Below are 15,177 nucleotides of genomic sequence, written 5' to 3' on the forward strand. Positions count from 1 at the left end.
GACCGAGTGCGGAGGGGCTTTGTGGGATGGCGAAGGAGTTCCCCACCTGGAGTAAAAGGGTCCTGGTTGTAGCTGGGCTGTGCTCACTTCTGGGGGGCGGGGGCGGAGAGCAGAACCCCTTCACGCACTCAGCAAGTGCTGTGCTTGGGGCTCTCGGGTGCTCGCCGTAGACTGACCCCCAGGCCCGGTGCTGAGCCCTGACTTTTTTTTTTTTTTTGGCGGTACGCGGGCCTCTCAGCACAGGCTCTGGACGCACAGGGTCAGCGGCCGTGGCTCACGGGCCCAGCCGCTCCGCGGCACGTGGGATCCTCCCGGACCGGGGCACGAACCCGCGTCCCCCGCATCGGCAGGCGGACTCTCAACCGCTGCACCACCAGGGAAGCCCAAGCCCTAACTTTTAAAATTTTAAAATTTATGGTTGATTTACAATGTTGTGTTAATTACTGCTGTACAGCAAAGTGATTCAGTTATATATACATCCTTTTTTATATTCTTTTCCATGATGGCTTATCCCAGGATATTGAATATAGTTCCCTGTGCTTTACAGTAGGACCTTGTTGTTTATCCATTCTGTATATAATAGCTTACACCTGCTAACTCCAAACTCCCACTACATCCTTCCCCCAGGGACCCCCTTCCCCTTGGCAACTACCAGACTGGTCTCTATGTCCCTGAGTCTGTTTCTGTTTCACAGATGGGTTCATTTGTGTCATATTTTAGATTCCACATGTAACTGACATCACACGGTATTTGTCTTTCTCTGTCTGCCTGACTTAGTATGAGCATCCCTAGTTGCATCCGTGTTGCTGCACATGGGAGCCCTCACTCTTGAGTCAGCGGGCGATGCTTCCCACCGCCGGGGCCTCTGCGCCTGCAGCAGGACCAGCACCCGTCTGCCTCTGGGTGTGACCGTGGCCCTCCTGCACGGCCAGCGCTGCCCGGGCATGTGCACGGCGGGCGGTGCACGCATGTTCTCCCATGGTGGGAGGAGGGTGGGTCTTTCCTCAGCTCCCGCCGTGGGCTCCTTGCTCCCATCGTCCCTGCAGCCTGGCTAGGCCCCCTACCCCACCGTCAGTGCCCAGGTAGGAGGAGAGCCGGAATCCCCGCCCTGGACCAGACTCGGCTCAGGGGCACCCGTGTCCCCCACGAAACAGCAGGACTTGCGTCAGGCTGGACTGGGCCCCTTCATCGATGCGTAACTCACGTCTTCAGGAGAGGTAGCTGGGGTGCTTTGGGGGAGACATGAGAAGTGCAGGGCTAGACTGTATGCCACGCGGGTTCTGGAACCTTCTTGCACACCCCTCCCCTTCTGCTCTTTGCACGCAGCCCTCAGGGGTGGCCGTCCGTGGTCCTGATCGCCTCCCTGTGTGCGGTGCTCTCGGAGGCCCCCTTCCTCACTAAGCTCAGGCCGCCCTGGGTCCACAGGCCCAGAGGGTCTGTGTCTTCACTGCAGCCCCAGCCTGGAGGTGGGAGGAGGCCCGTCCTCAGGAGTGTGGGCTGGGTGGCTGCTCACGGATCTCTTGTGTTGTGTGGCTGGTTCAAGTCATCTGGAACCTTCTTGCCAAAAGCGAGACTCGCCGGCCTGGCTGTCTGAGTGCAGTGAGGCCCTCTGGGGAAGAGGGAGTCAGGACCACCCCTCAAGGGCTCAAGGCCCTGCCGAGAAGGTTGCACCGGACTCTGGTGCAGATTTAAGTAGAAAGGACGTAGCTGGGTTTGCTTCTTAGGAACCGAGTGTGAACTTCTGGGTGTGCCAGTTCCTCAAACTCAGTTTGCTTAGTTCGAAGCCTTTGAGCTTTGCTCGCGGCACATAAAAACCAAATGGAATAGTGTGTGTTGGCACGGATTCTGCGGCGTGAGTCACAGTGCAGGTGTCCCCCGAGGAGAGCAGGACGGCTGGCCAGGGCAGCGTGCAGTTGCCCACACCCAGGAGAGGCCGCAGCTGGCCTGTCAGCACAGTGTCCTGGCTAGGAGCCTGGGCTCGGGAGCCAGACAGCCTGAGTTCATGCCCTGTTATGAACTGAACGTTTGCAACCCCCAAAGTGCACGTGCTGAAGCCCTCACCTCCACGTGGTCGTGGTGAGAGGTGGGCCCTTGGGAGGCGATTAGGGTTAGCTGAGGTCGTGATGCTGGGGCCCTGTGATGGAATCAGTGCCCTTATAAGAAGAGGAAGAGACGCCAGAGGTGGCTGTCTGCCTTTGAGGACACAGCGAGAAGGCTGCCGTCTGCAGGCCCTGAAGAGAGTCCTCGCCAGGAACCGCATCTGATGGCACCCTGACCTTGGACGTCCATCCTCCAGGGCTGGGAGAGATAAATGTCTGTTGTTTAGGCCACCTGGTCTGTGGTATCTTGTTACAGCTGCCTGAGCACGCTAAGACGTGCCCACCTCCACCGTACAGTCTGCAAAAAGGGAGGCCTCATCTGTCCGTAGAGTCTGGCCGGTGGTCGCCCCTGGGGACGGGGGAGGACAGGATGCAGGGTGGAGGGAGTGACAGGGGCTGCTGTGGGGCCTGAAGCACGCAGTCTTTGGGTCTGGGTGTCGTCGTGCGGTGTCCGGTCGTGCGGAAATGCAGAGCGACGTCCACTTAGGGCGTGCGCAGCCGCGTGTGTACGAGGTTCCTGTCGCCTCTGCAACAGATTTCCACACGCTGGGGCCTTAAAGTAGCCTCCTTATCCTCTTACAGTTCAGAGGCCAGAGGTCTGAAATGAGTGTCACAGAGCTCAAGTCAAGGTGCGGGCAGAGCCGTCTTCCTTCTGGAGGCTCCCGGGGAGACCCTGTGTCCTTGACTCTTCCGGCTCTAGACGCTGCCCGTGCCCCGGGCTCTTCACAGTCAGCGGGACAGCAGCTTCCTGTCTCCTCTCTCTGACCCCTGACCCTGCTGCTTCCTCCTGAGTTTTCATGCTTGTGGTGACATTGGTCCCATGCATGGAATCCAGGATACACACCCGTCTCCAGATCCTTATCACTTCTGCAGGGTCCCTTTGTCTGTGTAAGGTGCTTAGTCACAGCTTCCAAGGTTAGGATGGTCCATCCTTGGGGCCATTCCTCAGCCCACCCCACACTCTCCGTTAGAACAGCAGCTCCCTGGCACTGGCTTCCATCACACCTGGGATGAACGCCGGGTCCTCATTCTGGCTTCGCGGGCTCTGACGCCCTGCCCGCATCTCATCCGTGACCCCTCCCCCCATCCCATGGCCCCTCCTGCCTTCTCCTCACCAAGGCTGCTCCCTTGCATCCCACGCTCTGCCCCCCCCCCCCACCCCGCCGGTCCGCGCGACCTTCTGTTCATCCAGGTTCTGACTCAGACACCCCTTGGTGCGGCTTCTCTCGAGCGCCCGCTCACCCTCCCGCCGTACCCCTCATCCTCCCGCCGCGCGGGTCTCAGGTGGTCGGCAGCCAGCTGGCGGGGCTCTCTGCCCCTCACGTGGGCTTTGCTCTGCAGCCGAGACCTCCCAGAACCGCACCTGCTGCACGTGTGTCTGTGCAGTGACCAAGTGCCGCCAGGACAGCCCTTCCTCGGGCTGTCCTGCCCCCGTGGAGGTGGTTCGGTGAAATGCCTTTTGTGTGTCTATCTTGAATGGGTTTTATTAAGTACAGACACCCTCACCCTTGCTTTGCCCCAGATCTCGCCCTGACTGAGTAAGAGGAGCCCCGGTTGATCGACTCCTGCCGGTGTGCCCCCCCAGGAAGGAGCGAGAGAGCTGCTGTTGCCAGCTGTCTGAGTGCTTTGCAGACCAGCCCTCTCTGGGCACCTTTGCAAGGGGGGCAGGATGGACCATGTGACACTCACCTGGGCTTCTCTCCCCTCACAGAGGAGGAGCTCCGGAAGCTGCGAGAAGAAACCAACGCGGAGATGCTGCGGCAGGAGCTGGACCGGGAGCGGCAGCGGCGGATGGAGCTGGAGCAGAAGGTCCAGGAAGTGCTGAAGGCCAGGTGAGGAGCGGGGGAGGGGCCAGGTGAGGAGCCCAAGGCCAGGTGGGGAGGAGGGGAGGGCCAGGTGAGGAGCCCAAGGCCAGGTGAGGAGCGGGGGAGGGGCCAGGTGAGGAGCCCAAGGCCAGGTGGGGAGCGGGGGAGGGGCCAGGTGAGGAGCCCAAGGCCAGGTGGGGAGGAGGCGAGGCCAGGTGAGGATCTCAAGGCTGGGTGGGGAAGAGGGGAGGGCCAGGTGAGGAGGGGGGAAGGGCCAGGTGAGGAGCCCAAGGCCAGGTGGGGAGGAGGGGAGGGCCAGGTGAGGAGCCCAAGGCCAGGTGAGGAGCCCAAGGCCAGGTGGGGAGTCCAAGACCAGATGGGAGGAGGGGAGGGCCAGGTAGGAGTCCAAGGCCAGGTGGGGAGGAGGGGAGGGCCAGGTGAGGAGTAGGGAAGGGCCAGGTGAGGAGTCCAAGGCCAGGTGAGGATCCAAGGCCAAGTGGGGAGGAGGGGAGGGCCAGGTGAGGAGGGGGGAAGGGCCAGGTGGGGAGTCCAAGGCCAGATGGGAGGAGGGGAGGGCCAGGTAACACCGTCACCCAGGTAGCGTTGCCCTCTCGGTGGGTAGAGGCCCCCTGAGCCAAGACCCTGCTCAAACCCTGAGGTGGCCGGTGCCCGTGAGCGGCCACCGCCGCCCTCCCAGCCCCTGCCGGACCCAGGGCATCAGGAGGGTACGCGGGTGAGTGGTGATGGTGGGCTGAGTCCCGCGTGTCCCCGTGGTGAGCTGCGATCCTGGGAGAGTGGCTGCCTTCCTGTGCCTCGGGGCCTTTATCTGGAAACCGGTGGCGGGGGGAGGGTGTAGGTGCTCCTGTTGCACGCTGGAGGGGGAACGGGGGCGGCGGGGTGGGGGGGGGAGTCTCAGCTGAACCCTGGGAGGTCTGGCTGGACGGGGCTGAAGAGGGACGCAGAGCCCCCAGAACCACCTGACGTCCCCCCAGGTCTTGGCCAGCAGTCGCCCCCAGGACCCCGAGACCCCGCCCAGCCTGCCTTTGTGCTCGCACGCTCACCCCCACCATCGTGCCCCGCTGCCCACTCGGACGCTCTCCCGCCCCGAGCCCCTGACGGCGCCCTCGGGGTCAGCCTGCCGGGGCCAGTCACCTCCTCCCGGCAGGGTCCCTCCATCCTGGGGCTGCCAGCGGCCGCCCCAGCTCCCGGAGGGGGTGGTGTGGACTCCCACCCACCTCTGCCCACACGAGCTCGGCCCCTGCCTCACGGTGCCGCCAGCAAGAAGTGAGTCATCCCAGAGGGATGTTTGCAAGTCCTAAGCTGTGTTCTTCCATCCTGATGAAACCCGCCAGGGCTCCCTGTCCCTGTGTACAGCGTCCAGGCCGGCGGCCTGGCGGACGAGGCCTGGGGGCTGAGGCCGCCAAAGTCTCCATCCCTCCCCCTCACCAGCCTGGCCTCTGGCTCCGCACCCTTTTGTCCAGGCCCCCGTGGCCTGAGTGCACAGCTCTCTCCAGCTTGGCACACCCCAGTCAGAGCCGGCTTCTCCGCGGGGTGGCCTGGCGTTGTTGTCGGCGCTGAGCGCCGTCACTCTGGTGGGGCTCTGAGGAGACCCCGCTCCGGGGGCCGCGCCGCGCGCCCTTTAGCTGCTGGAAAGGCCGGACCTCCTGTGCTTCCGTGCTGGCCTCCTCTGGCTCTCAGCGGCTGCTCCTCAGCTCCAGGGCACGGGTGGCACTTGGTTCCCTAGGGGAGAAGGTCCTTTAGTTTCCTGCTCTGCCGGGTGTTAGGACAGCTCTGTGGGCTTCCCGGTGCCCCTGAGCGAAGGCCACCTGCCTGTCCCACGGGTCAGCGTGGCCCCCTCTGCAGTTCTCTGGGGCTCCCCGCGGGGGCCCCCGTGTTGGGGCAGGGTGTCACTTGCTTTGCCGGGCTACGAGGCCGGCACCCCTCCCTGGACCAGAAGTCGGACCACGGCTTCGAGCAGTACTTCCCCTGATGTTAAGCCTTATGTGAAAATCTGTAGACGGTCAAAGATTCAATTACATTTAATAACGTAAAGAGGTGCAGCCGGCGACCTGACCTGGGGCGACTCTGGGAGATCCAGGTGCTTGGCTGGGGGTGGGGTGTATTCTCAGCCCGCTGGCTGGCCGCGCCTGGCCTCTCATGGCATGTCACAGGACTGTCACCCGCACCGACGCGCTTCTGTCGGAGGCAGTTTGTGTTTATGTGCGGCTTTACCGGAGGCCTCGCTTGCCCTGGTGGCGTCGGGCGGCGCTCGGCCTGAGAGCACCCCGTGTGCCAGCTCCCTCTGCAGGGTCCATGTCTTCTGTCTTCCACCCTCCCGCCACCCCCAGCCCGCTCCGGGGATTTAATCCTCGTCCTTTCACCAAAGCCCCTTGGGTGCCTGGCCCCCCGATAGGTTCTGAGGCTGCAGACAGATCTGTTTCTCACAGGTCTGCTTGGGGACCAATTGGGGATTACAGGAAAGGAACATCCAGGGCCAGACCGAGGAAGTAGAAGCGGAGGGTCCTGGGGAGCATGGGGTTTAGGGGGGGCTTAGGGTTTAGGAACCTTCTGGAAGCGGAGACCTGAGGGAGGGGAGGAACAGGGAGAAGCAGGTTCCAAGCAAGCGACCTCTCCTCTTTCGTTCTTATCTTGGTGCCCATCTGGGGTCGCTGTGGGCCGTCCAGGGTGGGCAACTGCGTGGATGGCCACCTTCACACCCGGGCACATACACACACACTCCATCTGCAGGATTAAAACATGGTAGTTTATACAAACCTCTGTTTTGCTTTTTAAGAAAATTGCTGGGAAATCGCCTTGGTTTAAGCTTACTCAAGGCGAAGGTCGTGTCTAGTTATCGGTCTGAAAGCAACATGGAGAAACTGCCTTTGACCTCCACTGGCCTCTGGTCAGGCCCTGCCCGGGCCCCACCCTTGGGTTCGCTCTCAGCGGCACCTCCCATGGCTCCTCCGCCCTCCCGGCTGCGGCTGCGTGGAGGGGGCCGGAGGGGGCGTGTCATCCTGTGCCGCACTCTGCCCACGGTGTTGGTTGGGGCTTTGGCCGGGGCACCCCATGTGGGAACTACGCAGACCCTGGTGACTGCCTCCCGTGCCCAGCCCGGCCCTGACATGTGGCCCTGGCGCCCCCCCCCGCCCATGGGCTTCATCATTTGTCCTAAGGCCTCGGGTTGTTGCCCGTGGGATAGTTAGATTCTAGAAGAGCCCTCCAGGCGCACTCCACTCCAGACTTGTTCCGCTGATCATTAAACATCAGCGGAGGTTGTTCCAAAACATTTGGAAGAATCCACAGTTACGAGGAGTCCCAAGGGCCCTTTCTTCTGACGAAGGGAAGTCCCGGGGTGTTCGTGTTGCTCTGAGGCCACCACTCACTCCCCACCTACCCGGAGCTGTGGGTGGACCCGGCTGGGAGGCCCTGATGCGCTGTCTGCCCTCCGCCTTCCTCTTAATGTTTAGAACATCACTGCTGTGCGCTGTGTTGTCAGTCTGTTTCCCACGTCCTGTGCACGTTACAGGCGCTGACGATGTTCCATATGTGGTGTGACGGGAAGAAGGTAAAATTGCCCGCCACCTGCGCCAGTGTTACCAGCCGTCTTTCCCCGCAGGCAGCTAGCAGCCCATTTATACCTAAATACCTGTCCGATTCTAGCGGTGATTATGTTGGAAAGATCACACAGCCAGTGGCTGTGCGGAGTGCGGTATCAGTATCATCAGATGCAAAGCCAAATGGTACCAAGCACAGCGCCCCAGACAGCCCCGCCGGCCACTCAGACCCCAGGCCCCCCTGCGGCTGAGCCATGCTGTGTCCTTCAGGCCCACGAGTCCTCAGTAGCACACCTGGGCCCGGGCTCTGCTGGGAGCCCATTTGTTAGTGCTTCCTGTGTGAGCTGCCTCTTCAGGACCCCCGGCCGGCTCAGGGAATGTCCTGGTCCGGAGGCCTGGACACCTGCCCAGGAACAGAGGGAACCCAGTCTGGAGTCTCCCGCGTGCCCCAGCTCCCCTCCTGTTCCCAGTAAATCCCCGTTTGTCAGTAGCTCTGAGCATGGATGGCCGTTTGGGCAGCCTGGCCACAGGGAGGGGTGGGCGTGGAGGCCTAACCCCCTCCTCTTCCACCATGGCGCCCGTCTCTGGGACCCCCCTCTGTCTCATGGTTCCCTGTCCACTGCTTCCCGAGGCTGCGGGCTCGCCCCCTGCTCACCTGCTCTCCCCTGATCCAGCTTGTCCTCCGCGCTTCCTGTTCCAGCACAGCGTGGCCGTGATGGGTTGCAGTTACAGGTTATAAACCCGCAGAGCGGGTCGGTTCACGGAGACGTTGGAGTGGGATTGTTACCAGGTCTAAGCGGGTACTGCTCGCTGCACGACAGGCCGACATCGAGAGGCGAGTGGTTGGGACAGGGAATAGCGACTTCATTTGGAAATCCAGCAGGCCAAGAGGATGGTGGGCTCGTGCCCCAAAGACCCAGCTTGCCTGACTTAGAATTCAGGCTCCTTTTATACGAAAAGGGGAGGGAGAGTAAAGCCAAACGCTCCCTGGTTCCCACCAGCCCCCAGAGGGGAGGTGTTCATTTCTTCCCGCCTGCAGCCATTCACAGGTGGGCCTGGGCAGGAGGTTTCCCGTGAGCCAAACAGAGGTACTTTAGCTTAACGCTCATTACCTGGGAGGCAGGGTTCCCAGAGATGGGCCACTACGTATAATTTAAGCTTACGGGCAGCATCCCTTTAGCGATGCGCTTGTGATAGAACACAAAGGTTCTTCCCTGTGACAAGATCACGTCGTGTGAACAAAGCGGGATGCTGAGGGTGCGCGCCTGCCCGGGGTCTCCCAGCCCCACTGTCTCTGTCCTGGCAGAGCCCTCCGTGCCCCCCCAGTCCTGCCGAGGTTTGCCCGGGGGGCCACTTTTCCCACATCCTGGGATCTCTGCTGCACTGGGAACCACAGCAGCAGTGTGGCGTGTTGGTAGCCCAGGCCAGCGCAGGGTGAGGAGGGCAGGTGGGCTGGCCGGTCAGGGACAGGGCACTGCCCAAGGGGACAGGGTCCGGCCAGCAGCTGGGGGCCAATCTGTCAGGGCCTGTGGCTGAAAGTCAGGTCTGTGGTCAGGATCCGGCAGGTGGCCAGGAACTCCAGGGAGGCTCTGAGGCCGGGTGACTGCTGTGGTCAGGTGCAGTGAGGCCGCAGGGGCACAGCGCCGGGCAGGTGGCCGGCACGGACCAAGCTGGGACCTGTGCACAGCTTGCCGGGCAGGGGCTCACCCAGCCTGTGGCCTTGTATGGTGCTTCCTATAGATGTGTGTCGCTGAGTACCTTTTCGTTAGCAGGCCAAGTAACTAGTATGAGAGCTGTTTATTCTGAGCTTAACATTAAATAAAGAAGCAAATGGGTCAAAATTAATAGGAAAGGAAAGAGTTGTATGTTTGAGACAGTGTTTGGTCATCAAAAAACAAGAAGTGTAGGACTTCCCTGGTGGCGCAGTGGTAAAGAATCTGCCTGCCAGTGCAGGGGACACGGGTTCGAGCCCTGGTCCGGGAAGATCCCACGTGCCGCGGAGCAGCTAAGCCCGTGCGCCACAACCACGAAGCCTGCACTCTAGGACCCACAAGCACAACTACTGAGCCTGCGCTCTAGAGCCCGCGAGCCACAACTGCTGAAGCCCGCGCGCCTAGAGCCCGTGCTCCGCAACAAGAGAAGCCACCACAGTGAGAAGCCCGTGCACCACGATGAAGAGTAGCCCCCGCTCGCCGCAACTACAGGAAGCCCACACGCAGCAACGAAGACCCAGCGCAGCCAAAACTAACTAACTAACTAAAGTGTGCTCTTGAGGAATGCAGCTCTGTTCTTGCCCCACTGCCCTCACCCGGCGTCTGAGCTGAGCAGCCAGGACCCCAGAGGGATCCCCGAGGGTGGGAACGGGCCCTCCGGTGTTGGGCGTGGCTCCCGTGAGCGCGGGAACCTTGCAAAGCGCGGAGGCATCGTGCTGTGTCTTGAACTAACAGAGATCTTGCTTCTTCTTCCCCCTCTTTAAGAGCCGAGGAGCCGCCAGCTCAGCAGCCTCCGAAAGGGCAGGCCCAGGTCAATAATGGAGCAGGTAGGCCTGGGGGACGGAGATGCGGGTGGGGGCGGTTGGTTCTGTTCCCGGGCGCACCTGCTCACTTCCGGGGATCCCCTCCTGTTGGAACCGGGTTGGTGTCTCTGACTACCGGTGGGTGAGTCTCCGTAGCAGATGCAAGGCATTCGATCAAAACGTGACTTTTATTTTCTCCTAAAAATACAACGCGACATCTCTCCCAGCCCTTCCCCAAAGAGGAATCATGTCATGGTCACACTGGCTGCTTGGCCCCTGGCCTGGCGACCTGCTTCCAGAGGCCGGCTGTCCTGGCAAGGGGGTGAGTGGGGAGGTGAGGTCAGCTGCTGGCACTGTGCTCCAGCACCCCCAGGTCAGGACGCAGAGCCCCTTTCAGTGCCTTTTCTTTCCACCCCGGGCTCGAGTGCCTTATCTCCCTCCACGCTTGGCACTTTCTGAAACCGTCCTTCAGAGGATGGCATGGGAGGAAACTGGGCTTCTCGAGGGGCCGGATTTGTGGTGGACCCGGGCCCCTCGCAGGCCGAGGAGGTGGGAGAGGGGATAGGGTTAGGGTCGACGGTAAGCCCCTGCCTGTGCTGGGGGTTCAGAGGGCTACACCAGGAGGACCTTTGGTTAAGCCCTGCCCCAGTATAAAGGTGAGGAGACCGAGGCCCGGAAGGGAAGGCCTCTGAGGCTTACGCTCCAGGCGGAGGCTGAGCTCAGACCAGAGCCGGGCCCTGAACCCCTACCTGCCGTCCAGAGAGGGAGACGCCTCTTCCCCAGGGCCCCAGTGCTGGAGCCGCAGACAGGCCGGCCGGGTGCGGCATTGGCTGCTGCGTCCACTGGGTCACAGTCCCCTTGGGTTGTCAGGGTTCGGGACCAGTGGCCCAGGTTCCGAGCCAGGAGCGGCACTCGAGACCCCCCGCCCAGCCAAGGCCCCTGCTGTGTGTGGCAGTTGCTGAGCCTCCTGCACTCGTGGGAAGTGTCGGAGGACAGTCCTTCCACCCCGTACCCACAGCGAGGGTCACCGCGTCGTGCTCTGTGCGGGAGGTGGGGCGTGTGGGTAGGGAGGGAAGGAGCCCACCAAGTGCAGCCCCGGGGACCGGGGTGGCGGGGACGGCTGCCCTGCGTGGTGCTGGGGCAGAGGGGCTCGGGAGCGCCGTGCGGCCTGTCCGCTCGGGCGGCCCGCCTGACCTAGACCCGGGGCCGGCAAACGACAGCTCCCCATCTGCCTTCACATTGAAAAAAATCTGTTTACACTTCCAAATGGTTGGAAAAAAATCAAAAGGATTTGACACGTGAATGTTAAATACATTTCAAATTGCAGCGCCGTCAGTGTGGTTTCATGGGGACGCGGCCACGCCCGTCCCATCTCTCACTGTCCCCGGCTGCCGTCCAAGCGGTTATAGGGCTGAGCCTGCCTAGACTCTCACCCTAAAGACCCTGCCGTGCTCCAGGCGGGCTGCGAGAACCCCGGGCCCTTGCCGCCCCTCCTCTGGGCATCTCTGAGCCTCGCGGCCTCCGTGTGCACCTCCCTCCATCCCCTGGCCCCCCCTGCGGGCTGGCAGCACACGACCACCTGCGTGCACTCCATCCCCCTCTAACTGTGGTGGGACGGCGCCCCCTGCCGGTGACTCCACGACCTGCTCTCCGAAGGGACAGACTTGTTCCGAGGGATTTGGGCTGCTTTTCTTCGCTCACTGGGGCCCCAGCGGACCACGGCCCCCGACGCACGCCCACTGGCTGTTCCCCAGGGTCCGGGTGTCCCTGGGAGTGAGCCCACCCGGCCACTCCCCAGACCAGCCGGTGTGCCCGGTGGCGGGGGGTGGTCAGCACAGCGCCAGCGGTGGGCTGAGAGCCTGCCTGCACGGCACCTGCGCTGGGGACAGCCTCTGACAGGCCGGGGGTCGGTGTGAGGAACACGGGGACCCCCGGGGTCTGCGTCGGTTGGTTTGCACCTCGTGGTGAAGCGGGTCGCGCTCTGTCCTCAGGGCACCCGGCCCCTCACGGTTCTGGCGTGGACGTGCCCTCGCCGGCCCGGCCGCTGCCGCTCTGTGAGGCCCCTCTCGGCCTGCTGCCCTCACCCGGACCCCCCGCCCCGTCCTGCAGGCCGACGGAGCCAGGGGCTGTGCCCCCGTGTCCAGAGGTGGTTCTATGAGCAATTCGGGGAGTGCGTGGAGGACTTCCGGTTCCAGCCCGAGGAGAGCGCGGCGGAGGCGGAGGAGCCCCTCAGCGCCCGGAGGTGGGGCCCTGGCGGAGCTCGGGGTGGAGGGATATGGCGTGGGACGGCCCCCGGGGCTCCCTGGGCCCGGCTCTGCGGCGTGCCGGCAGGACAGGCCTCCTTGGGGCCGGCGAGCAAAGCCGGGGAGGTTTCGCGGGGGGCGGCCGCACGGCCGTGCCCCCCAGTCAGTGGTCGTACCGGTGCTTTGCGACAGACGCCACGCGGGGACGGAGGCGACCCCGAGAGTGCCCGCGGGCCGGGCCCTCAGACTTGGGTGGGGGCAGCATGGGCGGGAGACGAGGAAGCCGCCCCCCGTGGGTCACCCGTGCTCCCCGTGGGTCACCTGTGCCCCCCGAGGGCCCGCAGGGAGCTGCGGTGTCAGGACGCGGCTGCAGCCAAGCGTGTGCTGGCGCTCATCTCTTCCCCCCTCTTAGGTTGACCGAGAACATGAGGAGGCTCAGTAAGTACCCGGCGTGGACTTAGTAAGTACCCGCTCGTCTCTGTGGCTGTGTGAGCCGCTGGGGCCGGGGCTGCCCGGGCGGTGACTGCGGTCTTGCACTGAACTGGACTTGCTCCGGAAGCACGTTTTTCAGGAGTTCCCGGCCCAGCCTTCTTCCTAAGGCTGGGAAGCAAGTCCCAGGCCCACCCCGTCTGTCTGTCCGCCCCTGGCCCGTGGCCAGAAGCCGAGTTTCCCTCTAGGCCTGGGAGCCCCAGCAAAACGTGGTGCTTCTCCAGATACTTGTCAGGACCTGGGTGTGCGAACTAAACCCCTGTTCCCCATCTGCGGGCACGGGCCGGGGCAGACAGGCAGACAGACGTCTCCTCGTGGGGACGGAGGACAGGCCGCAGCCCACGAGTGACCACGCGAGCGCTGGCCTGGGGTCAGGCGCCCCGGGAGCCTGCGACGGTTGGGGTTTGCTTTGCTCCTTTTGGTTCCCTCCCCCTCCCCGCACCGCCAGCTGGTGCAGCAGCCGGACCGCCAGGTGTGTCCGAGGGCCAGGCTAGCGCTGGCCTGACCGCGTGGTCCGTTCTATCCCCAGAGCGCGGTGCCAAGCCTGTCACCAGCTTTGTGAAGAACCTCTCTGCCTTATCCGACTGGTACTCTGTCTACACGTCTGCCATCGCCTTCACCGTGAGTGCTCCCCGCGGGCGGGGGGTGGGGTGTGCACCCTCCCTGAGGTTTCCCGAGGGACCCACCCATCCCTGCCGTGCGGGACAGCTCCCGGCCTCGGTGTTTCCGTCTGTAAAGTGGGCTGCAGGGCAGTTGCAAGGACTGGATAAGGGTGTTGTGGGGTGCAGCCTGGGGCTGGCAGTGGGGCTCCCCGCCTGCCCAGAATCCCCCCAGCGGCGTTCTCGAGGGCCTCATGCCAAGCTTATGGCCGACTTTCCCAAGTGGGTTGGGGAAGGGCCGGTGGGGCGGTCTGTCTGCTTGTGCAGAAACCAGCCGTCCCTCCCATCAGGCACCGGCGGCTGGGGGAGGCTCCTGGCGGGCGCACGGTGGCCTAGGGGCCAAGCAGGCCACGAGGCCAGGGGGAGGTAGGCGGCGTTGGGCCAGCATCACGGGGTGCTCTGGGGAAGACAGGCCCAGTCGCAGTCTGGATTGTCCTGCAGTGGCTGCTCCCAGCCCTGCCCGGGGAGACCCTGTTGTCCAGTGGGAGGAGGATGGAGACGGAGAGCCACAGCCCCCAAAGACCCCATCTCTGCAGAGGCCCCCATAGGTGGCCTCCACCTGAGAGGGTCCTGAGGGCCGCCCTGAAGCCCCAGGGTCCCCCGGTCCACCGGGGAGATGGGCGTTGTGCACATGCAGAGGACAGGCCGTGGTGGCCAGGGGCCAGCCCCCTTCACCCTGGAGCTCTCCTCCGGCCACCCTTCACAAGCACTCTGCTCCATGGGGCCTCGGCTGCTTTGGGTCCCAGGTCCCTGGTTCCGCCTGGGTGTTACGGCTGAGCTAACCCTGCCCGCCGTTCAGACCACCTGCCAGGCCTCCTCCTGAACCCACTGCATCTGTCCCCTACCCTCTCTGAGCGCCAGCGCTGTGCCCAGCACCCTGCCTGCCCTGGGGCGCGGGGTAGAGTGTCAGCAGTGCTGGGTGCGCGGATGCCTCCGGCTCTGGCAGGTGGGCCCGCAGCGGCGGTGGGCCAGGGCCTCTCTGTGGGGTCAGCCCTCCTCCTGTGATCCCGGGCCATGTCCAGGCTACTCCTTCCGGGGCATAACTGCTCCCCGCCCGCCCAGAGCAGTGTTTCCGTCTCACCTCCTCCCTGAGCGGCTTTGTCTACGCCGCCTGCCCTGGTCCTCGGGCCTGCGGAGGGCCGCTGGGGCCTGGTCTCCCTGCCTGCGAGCGCGGCCTGCCCGGCTGGGAGAGAGAGGGATCTGGTCTGTCCTGGACCACGCGGGCCACGCGGGCCGGTCGCCTGTCTCCCTCCCGACCTGTTTCTCTCCGAACCCGCAGGTGTACATGAACGCCGTGTGGCATGGCTGGGCCATCCCCATGTTCTTATTTCTAGCAATTTTGAGGTTATCCCTCAATTACCTCATAGCCAGGTAGGTGCGCCGGCTGGCTGTGTGTGCACGGCTGTGCTGTCTTCCCGCGCTGCACGCACGGCAGGGCAGGGCGCGTGCCGAGCCGGTCTGGGTCGCGCGCTGGCGTTCTGGGAGGTTGTTCCCTGAGAGTCCCCGAGCCCCCGGGAGGATGGTTTGTGGCAGCGGGCAGGGTGATCCCGAAACCCCAGCGGCTCTTTCCAGCAGGCTGCCAGCGGGTGCCGGCTTTGGGGCCACTCCGGTCGTGCTGCTTTGGGGCAGGAAAGCTCCCCCTCCACACACACCTGGGCAGTGACATCCCAGTGGGCGGAGGGGCGTGGACGGAGCTGCAGCAGCTCTGTGCCCTGGGCGTTCCCCACTGGCCGGAGGGCAGGCGCCGGAGAGGCGCTGGGACTCTGCATCCCCGGAGCCCGGGGCCACGCGGTGTCTTCCCTGCGCCCTC

At 63.7% G+C, this 15,177-nt stretch overlaps 1 protein-coding gene across 5 annotated transcripts in view; it reads left to right on the plus strand.

Moving 5' to 3' along the window:
• GRAMD4 (GRAM domain containing 4) overlaps positions 1 to 15,177 on the plus strand; it is an 81,562-nt gene that overhangs the window by 50,981 nt on the left and 15,404 nt on the right. For all 5 annotated transcript variants that reach the window (XM_067010440.1, XM_059081664.2, XM_067010442.1 and 2 more), the window contains exons 4-9: positions 3,811 to 3,931; positions 9,939 to 10,000; positions 12,086 to 12,218; positions 12,632 to 12,657; positions 13,238 to 13,329; positions 14,647 to 14,738. In XM_067010440.1, coding sequence (XP_066866541.1) covers positions 3,811 to 3,931; positions 9,939 to 10,000; positions 12,086 to 12,218; positions 12,632 to 12,657; positions 13,238 to 13,329; positions 14,647 to 14,738 — 526 coding nt within the window. The remainder of the gene's footprint in view (positions 1 to 3,810; positions 3,932 to 9,938; positions 10,001 to 12,085; positions 12,219 to 12,631; positions 12,658 to 13,237; positions 13,330 to 14,646; positions 14,739 to 15,177) is intronic.

The sequence above is a fragment of the Kogia breviceps genome, chromosome 12, assembly GCF_026419965.1.
Source record: "Kogia breviceps isolate mKogBre1 chromosome 12, mKogBre1 haplotype 1, whole genome shotgun sequence".
NCBI classification, from domain to species: domain Eukaryota; kingdom Metazoa; phylum Chordata; class Mammalia; order Artiodactyla; family Physeteridae; genus Kogia; species Kogia breviceps.